The sequence below is a fragment of the Fusarium oxysporum genome, chromosome XII (genome assembly GCF_013085055.1).
Source record: "Fusarium oxysporum Fo47 chromosome XII, complete sequence".
NCBI lineage: Eukaryota > Fungi > Ascomycota > Sordariomycetes > Hypocreales > Nectriaceae > Fusarium > Fusarium oxysporum.
In genome coordinates this window covers 1253641-1267321 of record NC_072851.1, presented here as the reverse complement: position 1 = coordinate 1267321, position 13681 = coordinate 1253641, and the positions used below count along the sequence as shown (strand labels likewise).

General features: G+C 48.4%; 5 protein-coding genes across 5 annotated transcripts; 1 reads left to right on the top strand and 4 right to left on the bottom strand.

Moving 5' to 3' along the window:
* Positions 1–1354: 1354 nt before the first annotated feature.
* Positions 1355–2083, top strand: FOBCDRAFT_287128 (phosphatidylethanolamine-binding protein; the record flags this gene model as incomplete). Its single annotated transcript, XM_031193707.3, has 3 exons — positions 1355–1546; positions 1599–1789; positions 1843–2083. The coding sequence occupies 3 exons, from the start codon at positions 1355–1357 to the stop codon at positions 2033–2035; spliced, it is 576 nt and encodes a 191-aa protein (XP_031030328.2). The 3' UTR covers positions 2036–2083.
* A 476-nt stretch (positions 2084–2559) lies between these two features.
* On the bottom strand, positions 2560–5098 carry FOBCDRAFT_209389 (uncharacterized protein; the record flags this gene model as incomplete). The annotated part of the gene is made up of 2 exons (XM_054707839.1): positions 2560–4624; positions 4677–5098. The coding sequence occupies 2 exons, from the start codon at positions 5096–5098 to the stop codon at positions 2560–2562; spliced, it is 2487 nt and encodes an 828-aa protein (XP_054563814.1).
* A 948-nt stretch (positions 5099–6046) lies between these two features.
* Positions 6047–7353, bottom strand: FOBCDRAFT_266006 (peptidase S8/S53 domain-containing protein; the record flags this gene model as incomplete). The annotated part of the gene is made up of 3 exons (XM_031193705.2): positions 6047–6769; positions 6823–7008; positions 7069–7353. The coding sequence occupies 3 exons, from the start codon at positions 7351–7353 to the stop codon at positions 6047–6049; spliced, it is 1194 nt and encodes a 397-aa protein (XP_031030326.1).
* Positions 7354–8844: 1491 nt separating this feature from the next.
* Positions 8845–9863, bottom strand: FOBCDRAFT_193445 (pectate lyase). Its single transcript, XM_031193704.3, has 3 exons — positions 9657–9863; positions 9476–9605; positions 8845–9425 (listed from the first exon to the last, which is right to left on the bottom strand). The coding sequence occupies exons 1-3, from the start codon at positions 9805–9807 to the stop codon at positions 8984–8986; spliced, it is 723 nt and encodes a 240-aa protein (XP_031030325.2). The 5' UTR covers positions 9808–9863; the 3' UTR covers positions 8845–8983.
* Positions 9864–11429: 1566 nt separating this feature from the next.
* FOBCDRAFT_324905 (uncharacterized protein) lies at positions 11430–12617 on the bottom strand (the record flags this gene model as incomplete). The annotated part of the gene is made up of 3 exons (XM_031193702.2): positions 11430–11888; positions 11953–12004; positions 12121–12617. 3 exons carry the CDS (start codon positions 12615–12617, stop codon positions 11430–11432), a joined length of 1008 nt encoding a protein of 335 aa, XP_031030323.2.
* Between the last annotated feature and the right edge of the window lie 1064 nt (positions 12618–13681).

Here is a 13681-nt window from a genome sequence, read left to right as displayed (position 1 = left end):
GACCGGACTGCGAGTCGAAGCCTGGTTTCGGGCTCTGCATAAGACAAGTCCGCTGCATGTATCAGGCCATCTCGGTATAGAATTGTTTCGGTCGGAGGGCATCGTGGCATCCGGATGACGTCCAGATCAGAGCGTCTCGCCGGGTAGAAATCGGTCACGGTCGCGATCACGGCTTCGTCTATATACTCGGCTCTGGTAGCTTGAAGGAGGTTCGGGCGAAGAGCGCATTGTAGGTGGTCATTTTCGCAAGAGCATCACGATCGGGCTGGGGAGGATGCTTGTCGATGGAGAACAGACACTGCCGCAGGTACGGAGGAGGGATCTTGGGTTTTCGAGGTCAGTCGTAAAGTCACCCAGTCATAAAGACCCAAGTGCTCCATTATCCTGTCGAGATCAAGTGCAGTCGGCACCCTGACACGTTCCTCTTCTTACAGTCGTATTGTGTCTGCGTAGGCAGGTTCGCTGAAAGCCTAAGACATATTGAGCATATGGAGGTACGTAGTCGTTATCAAGTTGAGACAGAACTTGTTGCAGAGTTTGCGCGCTGTGGGGCGGGGTATTGTAATTGGCAACGCTCATTCTGTCGTGATGGTCTTGATGCTTCGATCGCATCATGCCAGTCGCGCCAGCACCTACAGCGATCGCGCGCCATTTCACGTGACTATGATGTAATCTCGGTGGTCTTATCTTATCTGTTCTTGTCTGAGCCAATATGGTTGGGCAAGCGGGGCATTTCTTCCTGCTCAGAACACCACAGACTGAATGTAGTGTTACAATCTTGAATTTTAATGATAAGATGAGAAAAGGGTAAAGTCCGTCAATATCCACGCCTACTGTAATTATACATTTTTCCGGGATAGAGAAGAGGCAAAATGATGTACTGAACGTGTTTGGCATATCGATCAGACTTTATTACCCTGAGAATTTACCATATAGTGTATTCTGCAGTTGCAACTTTTGGAGGTTGATGGCGGTAACACTACCCTATACTGCCTGTAATTGCGTCATCACCCGATGGCCGTTCAGCCCCTCGCCGTCGATAAGCTTAACGAGTGGGGCAGCCGGGCCGCACGCGTTGCCGGAGCTTGCTTCGCGTCAAAACGGCATTTCACGCGTCGAAATGTTTAATTATAAAGTTAATTGCTACTACCGCTCCAGGAGGACTGCTAACGTTGGGGGCATGGTTCTGTTGGCGGTGATGCACGTATATTCTTCCACCAGTCAAATGTAACGTCATACAAACCCCCAACGTGGGGTAGCCATTCAAATACACCGTCATCGAACCAGCCTCAAACACTTAGCTACCAAACGCTATCTTCATAATCAAATTAGGCAATCTGATATTTCATTCATCATGTCAAGCGCATTGTCGAGCTCTCTGGCTGAGGCTAAGCTGGTTCCCGGTTCAGCTGCTAGCTTAATCCCCGAAGGCTTCAAGCCTACGACGAATCTGAAGGTCTCGTTCGATGGGAAGGATGTCGACTTGGGGAACCTATTCCGCGCGAGTGAGTGCAAGCGCGCTCCTAGCATCCAGTTTGATCAAGAAGTAAGTTGTGGATATCTTCAAGAACACTTTGTTCAGTGCTGACGAGGTTTAGCCTGATGCTCCTGGAGATGCTACCTACATGCTCTTGCTTGTCGACCCTGATGCGCCAACACCAGATGACCCCAAGTTCGCCTTCTGGCGCCACTGGGTTCTCCCTGGCTTGAGACCTTTGAGCGGTGGAGATGCCGTGGCTCAAGTGCAACCTGCTCTCACAGAATACTTGGGCCCTGGCCCGAAGGACGAGTAAGTTAAGATGACTCAACATACTCAGTGTTCACTTACTGACGGCCACGTAGCTCCAAGCCGCACAGATACTTGCTTCTTTTGTACCGACAACCCGCCAGCCTTGACCTTGCCAAGGAGGATGTAGGAGGTGAAGAGTTCACGCAAAGAAGGTCTTTCGATACTGCCAAGTTTGTTGAGAAGTATGGACTACGACTCGTGGGTGCGAACTGGTTTCTCGGTGCTGGAGATGGCTGGAAAGAGTAAGACAGAGCAAGTCACTGATCTTGAGTTTGAGATACGGATAGAGGCCCCGGATTACTAGTCTTCTTTGCCTCTGCTCATCATAGTCTAACAGAAACGAGGTAAATTCATCTAGTATCGGAAAGTCATATTATCGCCAGGAATTTATTAAACTTGTAAGCTCAAGGAGTCTGTACTCGCTGTCCTGGTGGAGGAGACTAGGGGAGTGCCGTAGATCTCGTTCAGGATGATCTATTGCGTACGATTGTTTCAGCTACTCTCTGGATAACTGAATTAGCGTGTCCTCATCTGAGTTGAGTCAGAGTGACGATTTCTCTCGGACATGGAAGAATATCGCACAAGAATGCAATTATGAGGGAGGCGTAGATGTAGCGATTATTGGCATTCTGACATGTGTTATGTTCAATTTGTCCCATTTCAGAGACCGATGATAAGTATAAAAGTATATATATGTAAGATAAAGTCGTAGATTCTATACACATTACATATTGAGAATATATACAGAGAAGTAAAAGGGTGCATAACTATTACAAGAAGAAGATAAGCCCGATAAAGGTCGACAAAAAGACAAACATATTCATCTGAAGTCGCCCTCCAGAAGCAATAGCTACCTCTGGCACTGTAGTGTGGTGGGTTGGTGTGCTAGCTGAATGGGAGGAAGAAAGTGATGGGTTTCCATAGTTCATGCTGGTGACCTCGGGGCTGCTCGGTTCGTGGTGATCTTGCTGTTGATCAGGAGTACCATTAGCAGGATTGTTGTAGTGGTGTGCATCAGAATCTCCATTGCCGTAAGCCGTAGGTCGAGCATGTCTGATGGCCGTGGTGAGTGTTCCGTTGAAGCCAGGCACAGCGTGGTTTACGACCGATGTTGGCTTGGCATACTGAACTAGAGATTCCGACTGATGCGAACCTTGTGGCTTCGGCAGCTTGGGCTTCTTGTAGGGGTGATCATTAGAGGCCGGTTCTGTGGCGGCTGCACAAGGCACTGTAACAGTAACCTCGTTCTCTCCCTGCTTCCCGCATCCGTCGCAAGGAACGACTTGTGTAGTCATGGAAACCGAGGGAATTGGCTGGTGGGCACAACGAGTACATGGTTGATACGACAAAGTGGAGCAGTACTCAGTGACCGTCAACTCGGAGGGTTTGTAAGGATTGACGATAGTGTACGTGATGGTTGTTACTGTCGTTGCAACGAGGCTCTGTCCTGGCTTACCGGAGTTGTAAGGTACTGAGTACACCGTGGTTTGACTGGAACTTGGCTTTGTAACAACTAGCTCTGTAGAGCCTGCAGATGAGGATCCTTGTAAGCCCATACTGATGGTGCTGGCCGGTGTTGAAACGGAAATGGAGCTCGAATCGATGGAACCGCTTGCAGAAGTGGAAAATATGAGAGAAGATGTAGAAGTGGTGTATGGTTCAGAATGGGCTGTAAGAGTCTGTGAAGTTTCCTGAGAAACGGCCGCAGTGGAAGAAATTTCGGTCGAAGAGATATCAGTTGAAGAGAGTGGGAGTGAAGTCTCACTCGAAGACGAGGCACGAGAAGTTGTAGCTTGGTTCGAAAACCCAGAAGATGTACTAAATGTCTCGGATGAACTCCAGCTGGCGGTGTTTGAGTCGCTCGACATGGTAGTCGTTGTATCTGATTGGAGTACAGGCTCGTCGGAAGTAGTCACTATCGTGCTGCTGGTCAACGCGACAGTGGTTGATTCTCTCAGAGTTGCAGTTGTTGGTTGGCTCGCGCTATCAGTAGCAACAGTGGATGCGGTATCTGTAGTGACAACGGCAGTGGCATCGGTGGTGGTAACGGTGCTGACTATCGAGACATTTGTTGAGCTGGTCGTGGGCTCATCAACCGTGGTGGTGGATGAGTAGTCACTTGTGGTTGTGTCCTCAACGGTAGTGCCCAGCTCAGTTGACGTGTTGGTGTCAGTAGATTGACTAGCAGTTGTTGGCTCTTCTGTCGAGGTACTTTCGGCAGTAGTAGTTGGTTCCTTAGTTGTTGTTTTGGTTGTAACCGCTGCCTCTGCAGAGGTGCTCTTGACCTCACCACTAGTCGTTGTTGCGGTGGTAGTTGTTGAATCAGTCGTGGTTGTCTCCGTTGACTCATAAGTCGTAGTTGTAGCGTCAGTCGAGGTTGGTTGCTCGAGGGCAGTGGTGGTCGTTTCTTCAGGCGCGACAAAATATATGAATGTTCCCGAGGCTGTGCCAGATGCAGGTATAGTAGAGGTATATGCTTGCTCTCGCTGGAGCGAAGTCGTCTCTTTGACGTAGTTGATCTCCGCACCATTTGGAGTCAACTCGCAGTCGGTACAAGCAGTACCTTTGATAAGTAAAGCTGAATCGTGGCCGGCGTTATTGATGTCGCATATCGAGAGGAAGATGTCGAGTTGGGTATTTCCTCCTGGTAACGGAAGTGTTACAATCAGAGGAGGGGTCGATCTTGAGTATCCGGTAACACTGTTAGGTGGGCGTATGGCGATTGGGTCTTTTGCTAAGGAAGACTGGGCGGTGATTCTGTTTCCGCTGCCATCCACAGCCAGTTGGTGCTCGTTATCGGTATAGGCGAGCAAGCCAATAGAGTCAGGCTGGCCCCTAGTTATTCTGTGTCAGCGAAAGTGAGTTTCCTTCAAGAGCGGTGACGTACCCTTCGTCCTCTTCCGTGGCCAGGATAAACTCTAGCTGGACTCCATTATACCCAGAGTCAATAAAGACACCTGCATAGAGAACGAGGGCATTCTGGCTATTGGGTCCACAGTAGCTGTCCTGCTCTCCGTTATTCGAATGCCCGTTATCGACATTACGATTTCCTCCAGGCAGGGCGCCAGACACGGGACCAGTGGCCAAGATGCCACCGCTGCCGATGCCGAATGGGCCGTCAGCGAAGGATCCATAGCTGCCCGATGCAGCACTCAAGTCCCAGTTCACTACACTCAGGCCCTGCCCGGTAAAAATCGCCTGGGCCACGGTTTGGTCAGAACCATCGTTGTCCTGTGTAACAGTGAATCTCGAAGTCAGTAAAGGGAGTGTTGCGAAAAGCGCAAGGCGTCCAACAGTGTTTGACATCATGTTGGCGGTAGTCAGGTACCCTGCAAGGCCCTGGAAATGAGCGGATATTCTAATAAAGGAGCGACAGAGCAAAGAAAGACGTGAAAGGGACTGGACTGCATTTTGTTTTGAATGGAGCGTTTTGCCATCCCAATTAAAGCACTGGCCTACTTTAAAAAACATCAAAAAATCCCATTTTCCTGTGGGGGGGGATTTTCACTCTAAATAAATTCGCCAGGTACTCTTCCAAATAAACAATATCTAATTGTACTGGTGCATTAGCAGCACAAATCGCGGCCGCCCTGCACCACCCTTTATCTTAAATCCAAGAAATGGCTAGGGCTAGAACACACCTTTTGGGGGGGGGGGGGGGTTGTATACTGCACGGAAAAATAAACAAAAATGTCTCGGTTTTAGTTCTCGCCATCGGCTTCACCACAACATCCACTCCTTGTTTACCATGTAAAAGTGTATTAATTCATTATGTATTAACCATTTGGCAGCCGGTGCAAGACATCTTTACATCAACTTATCTTATCGTAGAATAACATTTTATAGTAAAACCCTCTTCTCTAACTAGGACAGGGCAAGTCACTGATCTTGGGTTTGGAATACGACTGGAGACCATAGATCACTGACCTTCCTCGCCTCTGGCTGCTTCATGATCTAACAGAAGCAAGGCTAACTTGTCTAGTACCAGAAAGCCATATCTTCACCAGAAATCCATGAAGACGCAAGCGCCAGGAGCGTGTAAGGGGTTTGGCAAGAGACTCATATAGAGCGGGCAGAATCACGGATCAAAGCATGTTCAAGAAGTCGGCCGAAAAAAAAAAGCTTTTATTATTCAATGCTTCAAGTCATACAGCTAGGAAACTACCTCATGCTAGGTACAGAAAAGAAATATGTATCCATCTCACCGAGATTCGGATCAAATATCGGACTCAGAAGAGAAAGGCCGCTGGCCTACATTTAGTGGTGGATGCTGCTGCTGTTGCTGCCACCGACACCGTTGTTGATAAGCTTGTTGACAGTACCAGAAGGCACGTTGGAAATAACTCCATCAAGGGCCTTGGAGGCAATGTAATCGCAGAGACCCTCAGCCTTCTGTCCCAGACCGAGGAAGTAAGCGGCAAGACCAGCGACATGGGGCGAAGCCATAGAAGTACCGGAGATGGTGTTGGTCTTGCCGTTGGGCCAGGTGCTGAGGATATCGGTACCGGGAGCGAGGACGTCAACGACAGAGCCGAAGTTTGAGTAGTCGGCGAGAGTGTCATCGCGAGTGGTGGCACCGACAGTGCAAGCGCTCTCCTCGGAAGCAGGAGAGGATCCAGAAGCATCCTTGCCGTCGTTACCGGCTGCGACAGCGAGGAAGAGACCGGCATCGACGATGGCCTTGGCAGCCTGGTTGACGGCATCGGATGTCTCACCACCGAGAGACATGTTGACAACGACACCCTTGGGGCAGTTCTCATCCTTGGCGTGACCGGAAACGAAGTCCATGCCAGCGATGACAGCAGAGTTGGTACCAGAGCCATCGTCGCCGAGGACCTTGACAGCGAAGAGGCTGGTCTTCTTGGCTACACCGTAGGTGGTAGAACCAATGGTGCCAGCAACGTGAGTGCCGTGGCCTTGACCGTCGCTGTCGGAACCACCAGCGAAGTTCTTGAGGAACTTGGCGCGACCATCGAAGTCCTGCAATTGTGTTAGGTTAGGCTGCTCCGCCTCTGGAAGTTGGCCAAACTTACGGGATGGTCGACATCAATGCCGGTGTCGATGACATAGGCGCAAGTGCCCTCACCGGCGCTGTCGTCGTAGGTGTAAGTGCTGCCACCAGGGCTCTGGCTGGAGACACGAGCAATACCCCAAGGAGCATTGCTCTGCTGAGTAGTAGCCGTGATGCTAATGTAAGCATCCTGCTCAATGTACTCGACCTAAACCTTGTTAGCTGGGTTCCTTTGTGGCTGGATCCATATGAGTCAGAAGTCACTGACATTGGGGTCATGCTTGAGCTTGTTCAGCTCATCATCCTTGAGGCTGGCAGCGAAACCGCCGAAGCCCTTGGAATAGGTGTAATCGGCATCAGCCTCGATGGACTCGATCATCTTGTCAACCCAGCTCTCGATGGAAGAAGCCTGGAAGCCATTCTTCATCTTGACGATGTACTTGCCATCGACAAGCTTGACACCGCGAGGGCGAAGAATGGGAGCGGGCTCGGCCCGGCGGGAGGGAGCGGCCAGCGCAAAGGGGAGAAGAGCGAGAAGAGTAGCAGATCGCATTTTGAAGAAAGATCGTTGTAAGTTGGAGAACTTAAAGAATGAAGTAAGTTGTAAAGAGTGGTGTTGAGTGAATGTAGTTGTAGAGACTGAAGAGCTGAGTTGCTTGATGAGAAGGAGATATTGTTGGAGACGGAGGCTTCTATTTATCTTGAAGCTCTCTCCTTTAGTTGTCTACTTCCACTTGGAGCCATGTTCCTTGATCGGATGTTGGGTTGGTCGTCTTTCGGCACGCAACCTATCGTGCCAAACATGTGCCACGATGATCGTCATCGTTCGAGATAGTCGACCCCGGCCGCAACCACTACCTGCCTAAAGCGAGCGACGATCCCACGCATCGCGTGCCTGGCGAGGTATAGCATGAGAATTAACCATAAGCGACTTAGCCAACCGAAACATGCCATACCCTAATTCAAGTTTTGAGAGCACCATTCGCCACGAGATGAAAGGAGTGCATAATTAATGAGGCTCCTTATTCTCTGCCTTGTTTTGTGATTTGACTGGTGAATCGGTTACCGCCAGGGCAGTGGGGGTGCCAATTAGCAGATTGATAGACAAGCCAATTGAAGTCGAGAGCTGCTCTCTGGGGCACTAATCTGTCTTGAAACGATATCGCCCAAGGGTGTCAGCCAATCGAGGTGACGCGTGGCGATCTATTACCGAGTCAGGGAGTTGGTTTCAACAATTCCCCTGAATAAGCTTGATAGCTCAATCAAAAGGTCTTGACAAGTTCAATCAAGCAGGAATAAAAGATATCAAGGTCCTTTGATTTTCAAAAGTGCCAGTCACAAGCAATTGATGATACTTGAGACAATCGTCAACTGATACACTGCAGGGATATTTTGCTGCCGAGAAGAGGAAGGCAATCGTTAGCGTTGCAAGAGACTAGGGAAAAGTTCCGACGTAGATCATCTTAGCCTCCTCCCTGTTGTAATGGGCAAGGTATCAATTTGCTAATAAGTGTCAAGAATATATTGAAAACATATCCATTTCGCGGGACAACTAACGATATAGGGAGATCTATCCGGAACCTTATAAGATGACGATCCTTTGTGTGTCACCATATGCCGGGCCATCGGCAGCCATGGAAGCATTTATTCATTCTCTCAATGGTCTAGAACTGTTGACATGGGGAAGCTTTGACAATTGTCATCACGTCAAGTTTCGGTCGACATGCCAATTAAGCAACTAATCCGTCCTTAGTCCGGTTTGACCAATTGAAGAGGCGTAGGGCTAACGTCTTGGCTCCGCAGGTTGGGCTGAATTGTCGTGAGCACCATGTTTTAAGGGTTGGTTGAATATCCGAGCTCATTTGCCGGGCAATCCTCCGAGTGCACCGTTCCGGATGTACATGTCCATTTGGCTTGGTTTAAGTTGATGGTATCAAGTGACGATGATAAACTTTTGTAACACTGACTCGTATGGAATAAATCATGGTTTCGATGGAGCGATGAGGCTTTCACGTAGTTCAACACGAAATTCAACAACTCTGCATAAAGTAAACTGCAATTGATATTGGGGCGAGCCATGTGCTAAACTCACAATGTACAAACATAAAGCTTAGGTACATAAACTTTTACCAAGAAGTGAACAACATCGTTCCATCCGTCTCTCATAACATTTCATCAATCGTCTAGCAGCTTGTGGTAACTCCAGAAGTAGTGCAGTACTTGCCATCAGGGCCAGATCCAATCTTGGAAGGCTCAGCGCCGCTTGAGTTACCCTCGTAGCGGTCACAGTACTTGCCCTTGTTCTGGCACGAGCTGGTGATCTTGCAGGTGTCTCCGTAGTTGGTGTTAATGCCGCAGAGAACACCACCGTCGACGGCAACAGAGCCTGAGATGACGACGTTTCGAGGGCCGCCGTTATCCTTGCAGTTTCCGCAGCTGCGGACGAGCTTTCCGTAGTCTTCGGCGTAGAAATCCTTGATCTGGACGGTGCCGCGGCCATTGAACTGGACGATCTTGTCGCTAGCATGGAAAGCACCGCCACCGTTGATGTAAGAAGTTCCACTGGTCTGCTTGAGGGTGACGGCGTCCTCACAGACGTCGGCCCACCAGACGTTGTTCAGGGTGCTAAAGTCAAATCAGCATGAGAAATGGTGAGTCGAGAGAAACTTGCTCACCAAGTACCCTTGCAGTGGACACCTTCGGCCTGAGATGCGCCGATAATCACGTTGGAAAGAGTGGCACCGTTCTCGAGAATGAACATAGCATCCTTCTCACCAGTTTCGCTCTGGCCTTGGCAAACAGAGGCTAGGAAAAGTGTTAGTCAGAGGTTTAGAGACAAGGTATAAAGAGGCTTACGGCTTCGCTCGAATCGCTTCATGCCACCATCGTAGCTGCCCTTGACAGGAACAGCAGTAGGGAATGAAGTAGCACCAGCAGACTTGGGGAGAGTCTTGGTGACAGCGGCGGAGGAGACGCCAGCAAGGGCGAGGATGGCAGTGTACTTCATGATGAATGAATTGAGATTATTCCGAAGATGTTTCTAGTGAAGGCTTGAGTTGTGATGCTGAGTGAACAAGTCTCTTGGCTCTCTGGATATCTCATCCTTTATATATTTATGAACATTATATATTCTTTCTCGTCGATATATCTGTTTCAATCAATCTTCCCCTTTGTTCTAAGGCCCCTGTACCTGTTTTTCGCTCATTGCACCAATTAGCATCGTATAATCACGCTCGAGTCCGAAAACGGCAACCTAGTCATTGAAGTGAAACTCCGTTCAATGTTACATCTCGAACCAAACTCAATTCTCATTCGAGGAATTAAATACCATAATTCTCCGTCTCGACTCGTTATTTGCGGAGACCAATCAAACGACCTGATTTTCTGCTCAACTTGCTCGATATGATCAGCTGCACGACGACCCGAAGTCTGGGGTAATGGAGATACTACCCCCAATATGAGCATGGGAGAGAATGAAACTAGTAAGGCTGGATGAAAGTGACGGGGCAAGATTGGTGGAATTTCGATCATGCATGTTTTAGTGACGTGTCCACCAATTAAGCTTACCTGGAATATGAATGACTTTGAGTTTCGATGCGGATCTTCCACGGGCATAATTGAATGTAGTAACGTCTGATCCTCGTGGTTAAAAGCCGTGTAGCCGTGAGGAATAATTTTGCACCTACGAGAGGCCAGCGATCGTCGTGTTGTATCTGACCATAACCCTGCAGTGTTCTAGGCTTGAGTGAATGAACAAAGCCTCTCCTGCTTAAACTTTAAGGTTACTCAGACCGCAACAAGCTTGGATGCCAGAGATACTTTGGGGGCAGCGGTGATGTCCGATTCTGGGGTTTGGGGATTAGAAACGTATCCTGAAGCTTCAAGACTCTAGATGGTTGCGTGAACAGAGACACGATACATAAACCTCATGTTTCTCGAGATCTGGAAGAACACTGTTTCGAATTGCTGATCATATAGGTCATAGGCTACATGCTGGAACATCTACAGGGCCACCAGATGGCCCCAGCAGCACGGGACGCCAAGGGCAACTACCGACAGGACCCTGCGACTTGGCAGTGTGTTTTTGACACGAATCGCGTGACACGTGCATGATGCATCATAAGTAGATGGAAATTCTTCGAATTTGAGTCTGTACAAGTCTGTTGCCCAGAATACACGTCTCTGGCTGATGCAGGGCCCAGTAACCTGTTTTTTTTCTTTAGCTTCCCAGAGTGTTCCTCTGCTGGATGCACTAAATATAGGCTGACACTGTCTTCTGTTCTGACTGGTCATCTATTTTATCCGCCAGGCTCGGCGACTTCAGTCCAACTTCGCATGATAGAGGCCTGAAGAGAGTCAACTGGACTGTTTACTAGACCAGGAAGAGATGTTGAATAGGCTAGAGGAGTCTGTCCTACATGACAAAAAGACTTAAGGTGAAATCACTGTAGGCTTAGGCAGGTTTAGTATAGAATAGGTAAATTTAGTTAAACTAATTAGGTAGGTTCTAGAGTAGTTAATTTTGGCGCCTTAAGTCGAGGCCAGAAGTTTTCCTGCTCCCTAAGGACAGACAAGGGGGAAAATCGTCGAACGAATCAAAACCCCCTCGATTATCTAGACGAATTGCCCTTAGCGGAATCTGTGCTCGTAGTACTTGTGCTTAAGCCAGACACGGTACATGCGCTCCTTAGGGTTTGGCTGGTTTCCGTTGACATCCAGCTGGTTGTTGTCGTACTCGATAAGAACCTTTCCATTGGCTCTGTTATGGAACGCCTCAAGCTCCGCCTCACTTTCGGGCTTGAGATAACCGCGGGTGATGACCTGAACACCGTTCAAAGGCTCGCCTCGTCCAGTGATATGAGATAAAAGCTCGTCGACCTTGGACTTGTACAGGAGGACTGGGTTCTGCTCCGTGGACGTCTTGGTACGGGGTGTTGAGACATAAATCTTGACGTTGTTGGCCTTGTTTAGAATGCCGCCGGACTTGGCCAATGACCGAGGGGTGATAAACTTGTTGGTACCCTGCTGGAGAGGATTGATGATCTTGCTCTTCCAATTGTCACCACGATCGAGGAAACCAGTTTCCATCTATAGAAATCAGCGTCTTGAACTCGACTCAGATGATATTATGGTAAAGATTATAATGACTTACAAAATGAGCAAACCAGTAGCCCTTGTCAGAGACGATGACGATGCCAGTACAGCTAGAATCATGTTAGTAAAGTAACTCTGAAAGATGGCATAAGGGCTTTATCCTAAACAGTGAAGATATTCAGACAAGTTCAGGATCATTTTATCCTAAACTTAGTGTATTACTTACCCCATGAGGCCACGGATGTACTTCCGCAAGGGCTTTTCAGCCCAAGATCCTTGGCCTGAGACAGCGTCATGCTGTATAAGGTTCCAGTCCAACTCGTCGTCCTTTGCCGCGACACTGTCAATCTGCTCCATGACATATTCGTTTGCCGCTGATGCATCGGTCCCCCAAAGGTCTTCGATATCATCCAAAGACCTCTCTTCCAGCTCCAGAGATCGAGGAATAGACTTGCCCTTGCCCTTGCCCTTACCTTTGCCCTTACCAGCGATCTTCCCTTTACCTGCGTCCTTACCTTTCTTTGGGGCAGGTTTGGCTAAACAGGCCTTGCAAGTCAGGTCGCAGACAATGGCGGGTTTAGTGATTGCCTTCGAGATGGCCCTCTCATGGATGGCAAATCCAACGTCACTGACATCAGACAAAGACGAATCGGATGGCTTCACAAAGGGAGAGGCCAAGGCAGAGCAAGCCAAAGAGAGGGCAAGAGTGGCGAGGCGGACCATGATGAAGGCGGCCTAAGTGAAGGTGAAAATGAAAGTGAAAGTGAGAGAATGAGAGTTATGAGAAATGAGTGAAAAACGTTGTAATGAAAGAATGATTACTGATGCATGTCAACTTTGAGGACTGTTGACTACAATATATAGACCAGAGGTTGCCGTGAAGGCTTCGGTCCCTGGCAAGTGACAGGATACAGAAGTTTTCAACTGCCGAACTTGGGGGGCCAAGAAACCTTAGAAGCTATGTGATATATCCCAAAATGACAAAAATAACCAATCTAAATGCTTTCTAAGTCTACCTAAATCTTTTGTCACTTAGGATATGTGTTATAGGTTTTTTTGCTCCCTGATGCCGAAGTCGAGCTCAACTCTGTTCTGATATTCAAGGGGATCTTGTTCGGTGAAGCCGACTTCTCCTACTCTGCAAATCGATTGGGAGAGTATACGAAGACGTAGGACTGAGCCACGTTAATCCCTGCTATGAACCAAGAATCTTTTGAAGGAAAATGTAGATTCATGCTTTCCATGGGTCGAGTCAGCTGGACAGGCTTGGAGTTGTGCAGGGCGAGCACAGACGTATCTCTGTTTCAACATTTGGTGGTGGTCGGATTTGAATTCATCCAAGACAAAGTTTGTCGGTAAATTCCGTACAAAGTACGAATCAGGAACTGCGTCTAGAATCGGGGTCCTTATGAAACATGGATGGCATAAACCTCATTTGATGTAATTTTGAACGAGATGCCTGGAGTAATTTTAATAAGAACCTCATCTCTTCAGTGTTGCCAAGCCCTTGCCTTTAAGGTTATTCATAGTCCAGTTTGTTGCTGTTAGCAATTTTTTTCAATAGAAACGACATATTAAGTGTCCATATGAGCAAGGCAGATAGAAAAACGCACTGATTGGCTTGTACTTGACATATAAGACAGCACTGCAGCTTGTTTCTAACTCTCAAAGTCCAGCATACCCGTCTGCTCCAATATATAATAGAATGTGGTGCTGGCTGCAGCCATACCCTTTCTTAGACATAGATGCGTAGACAATCCGAGTCCCAAACAGTTCTTACCAGGCTG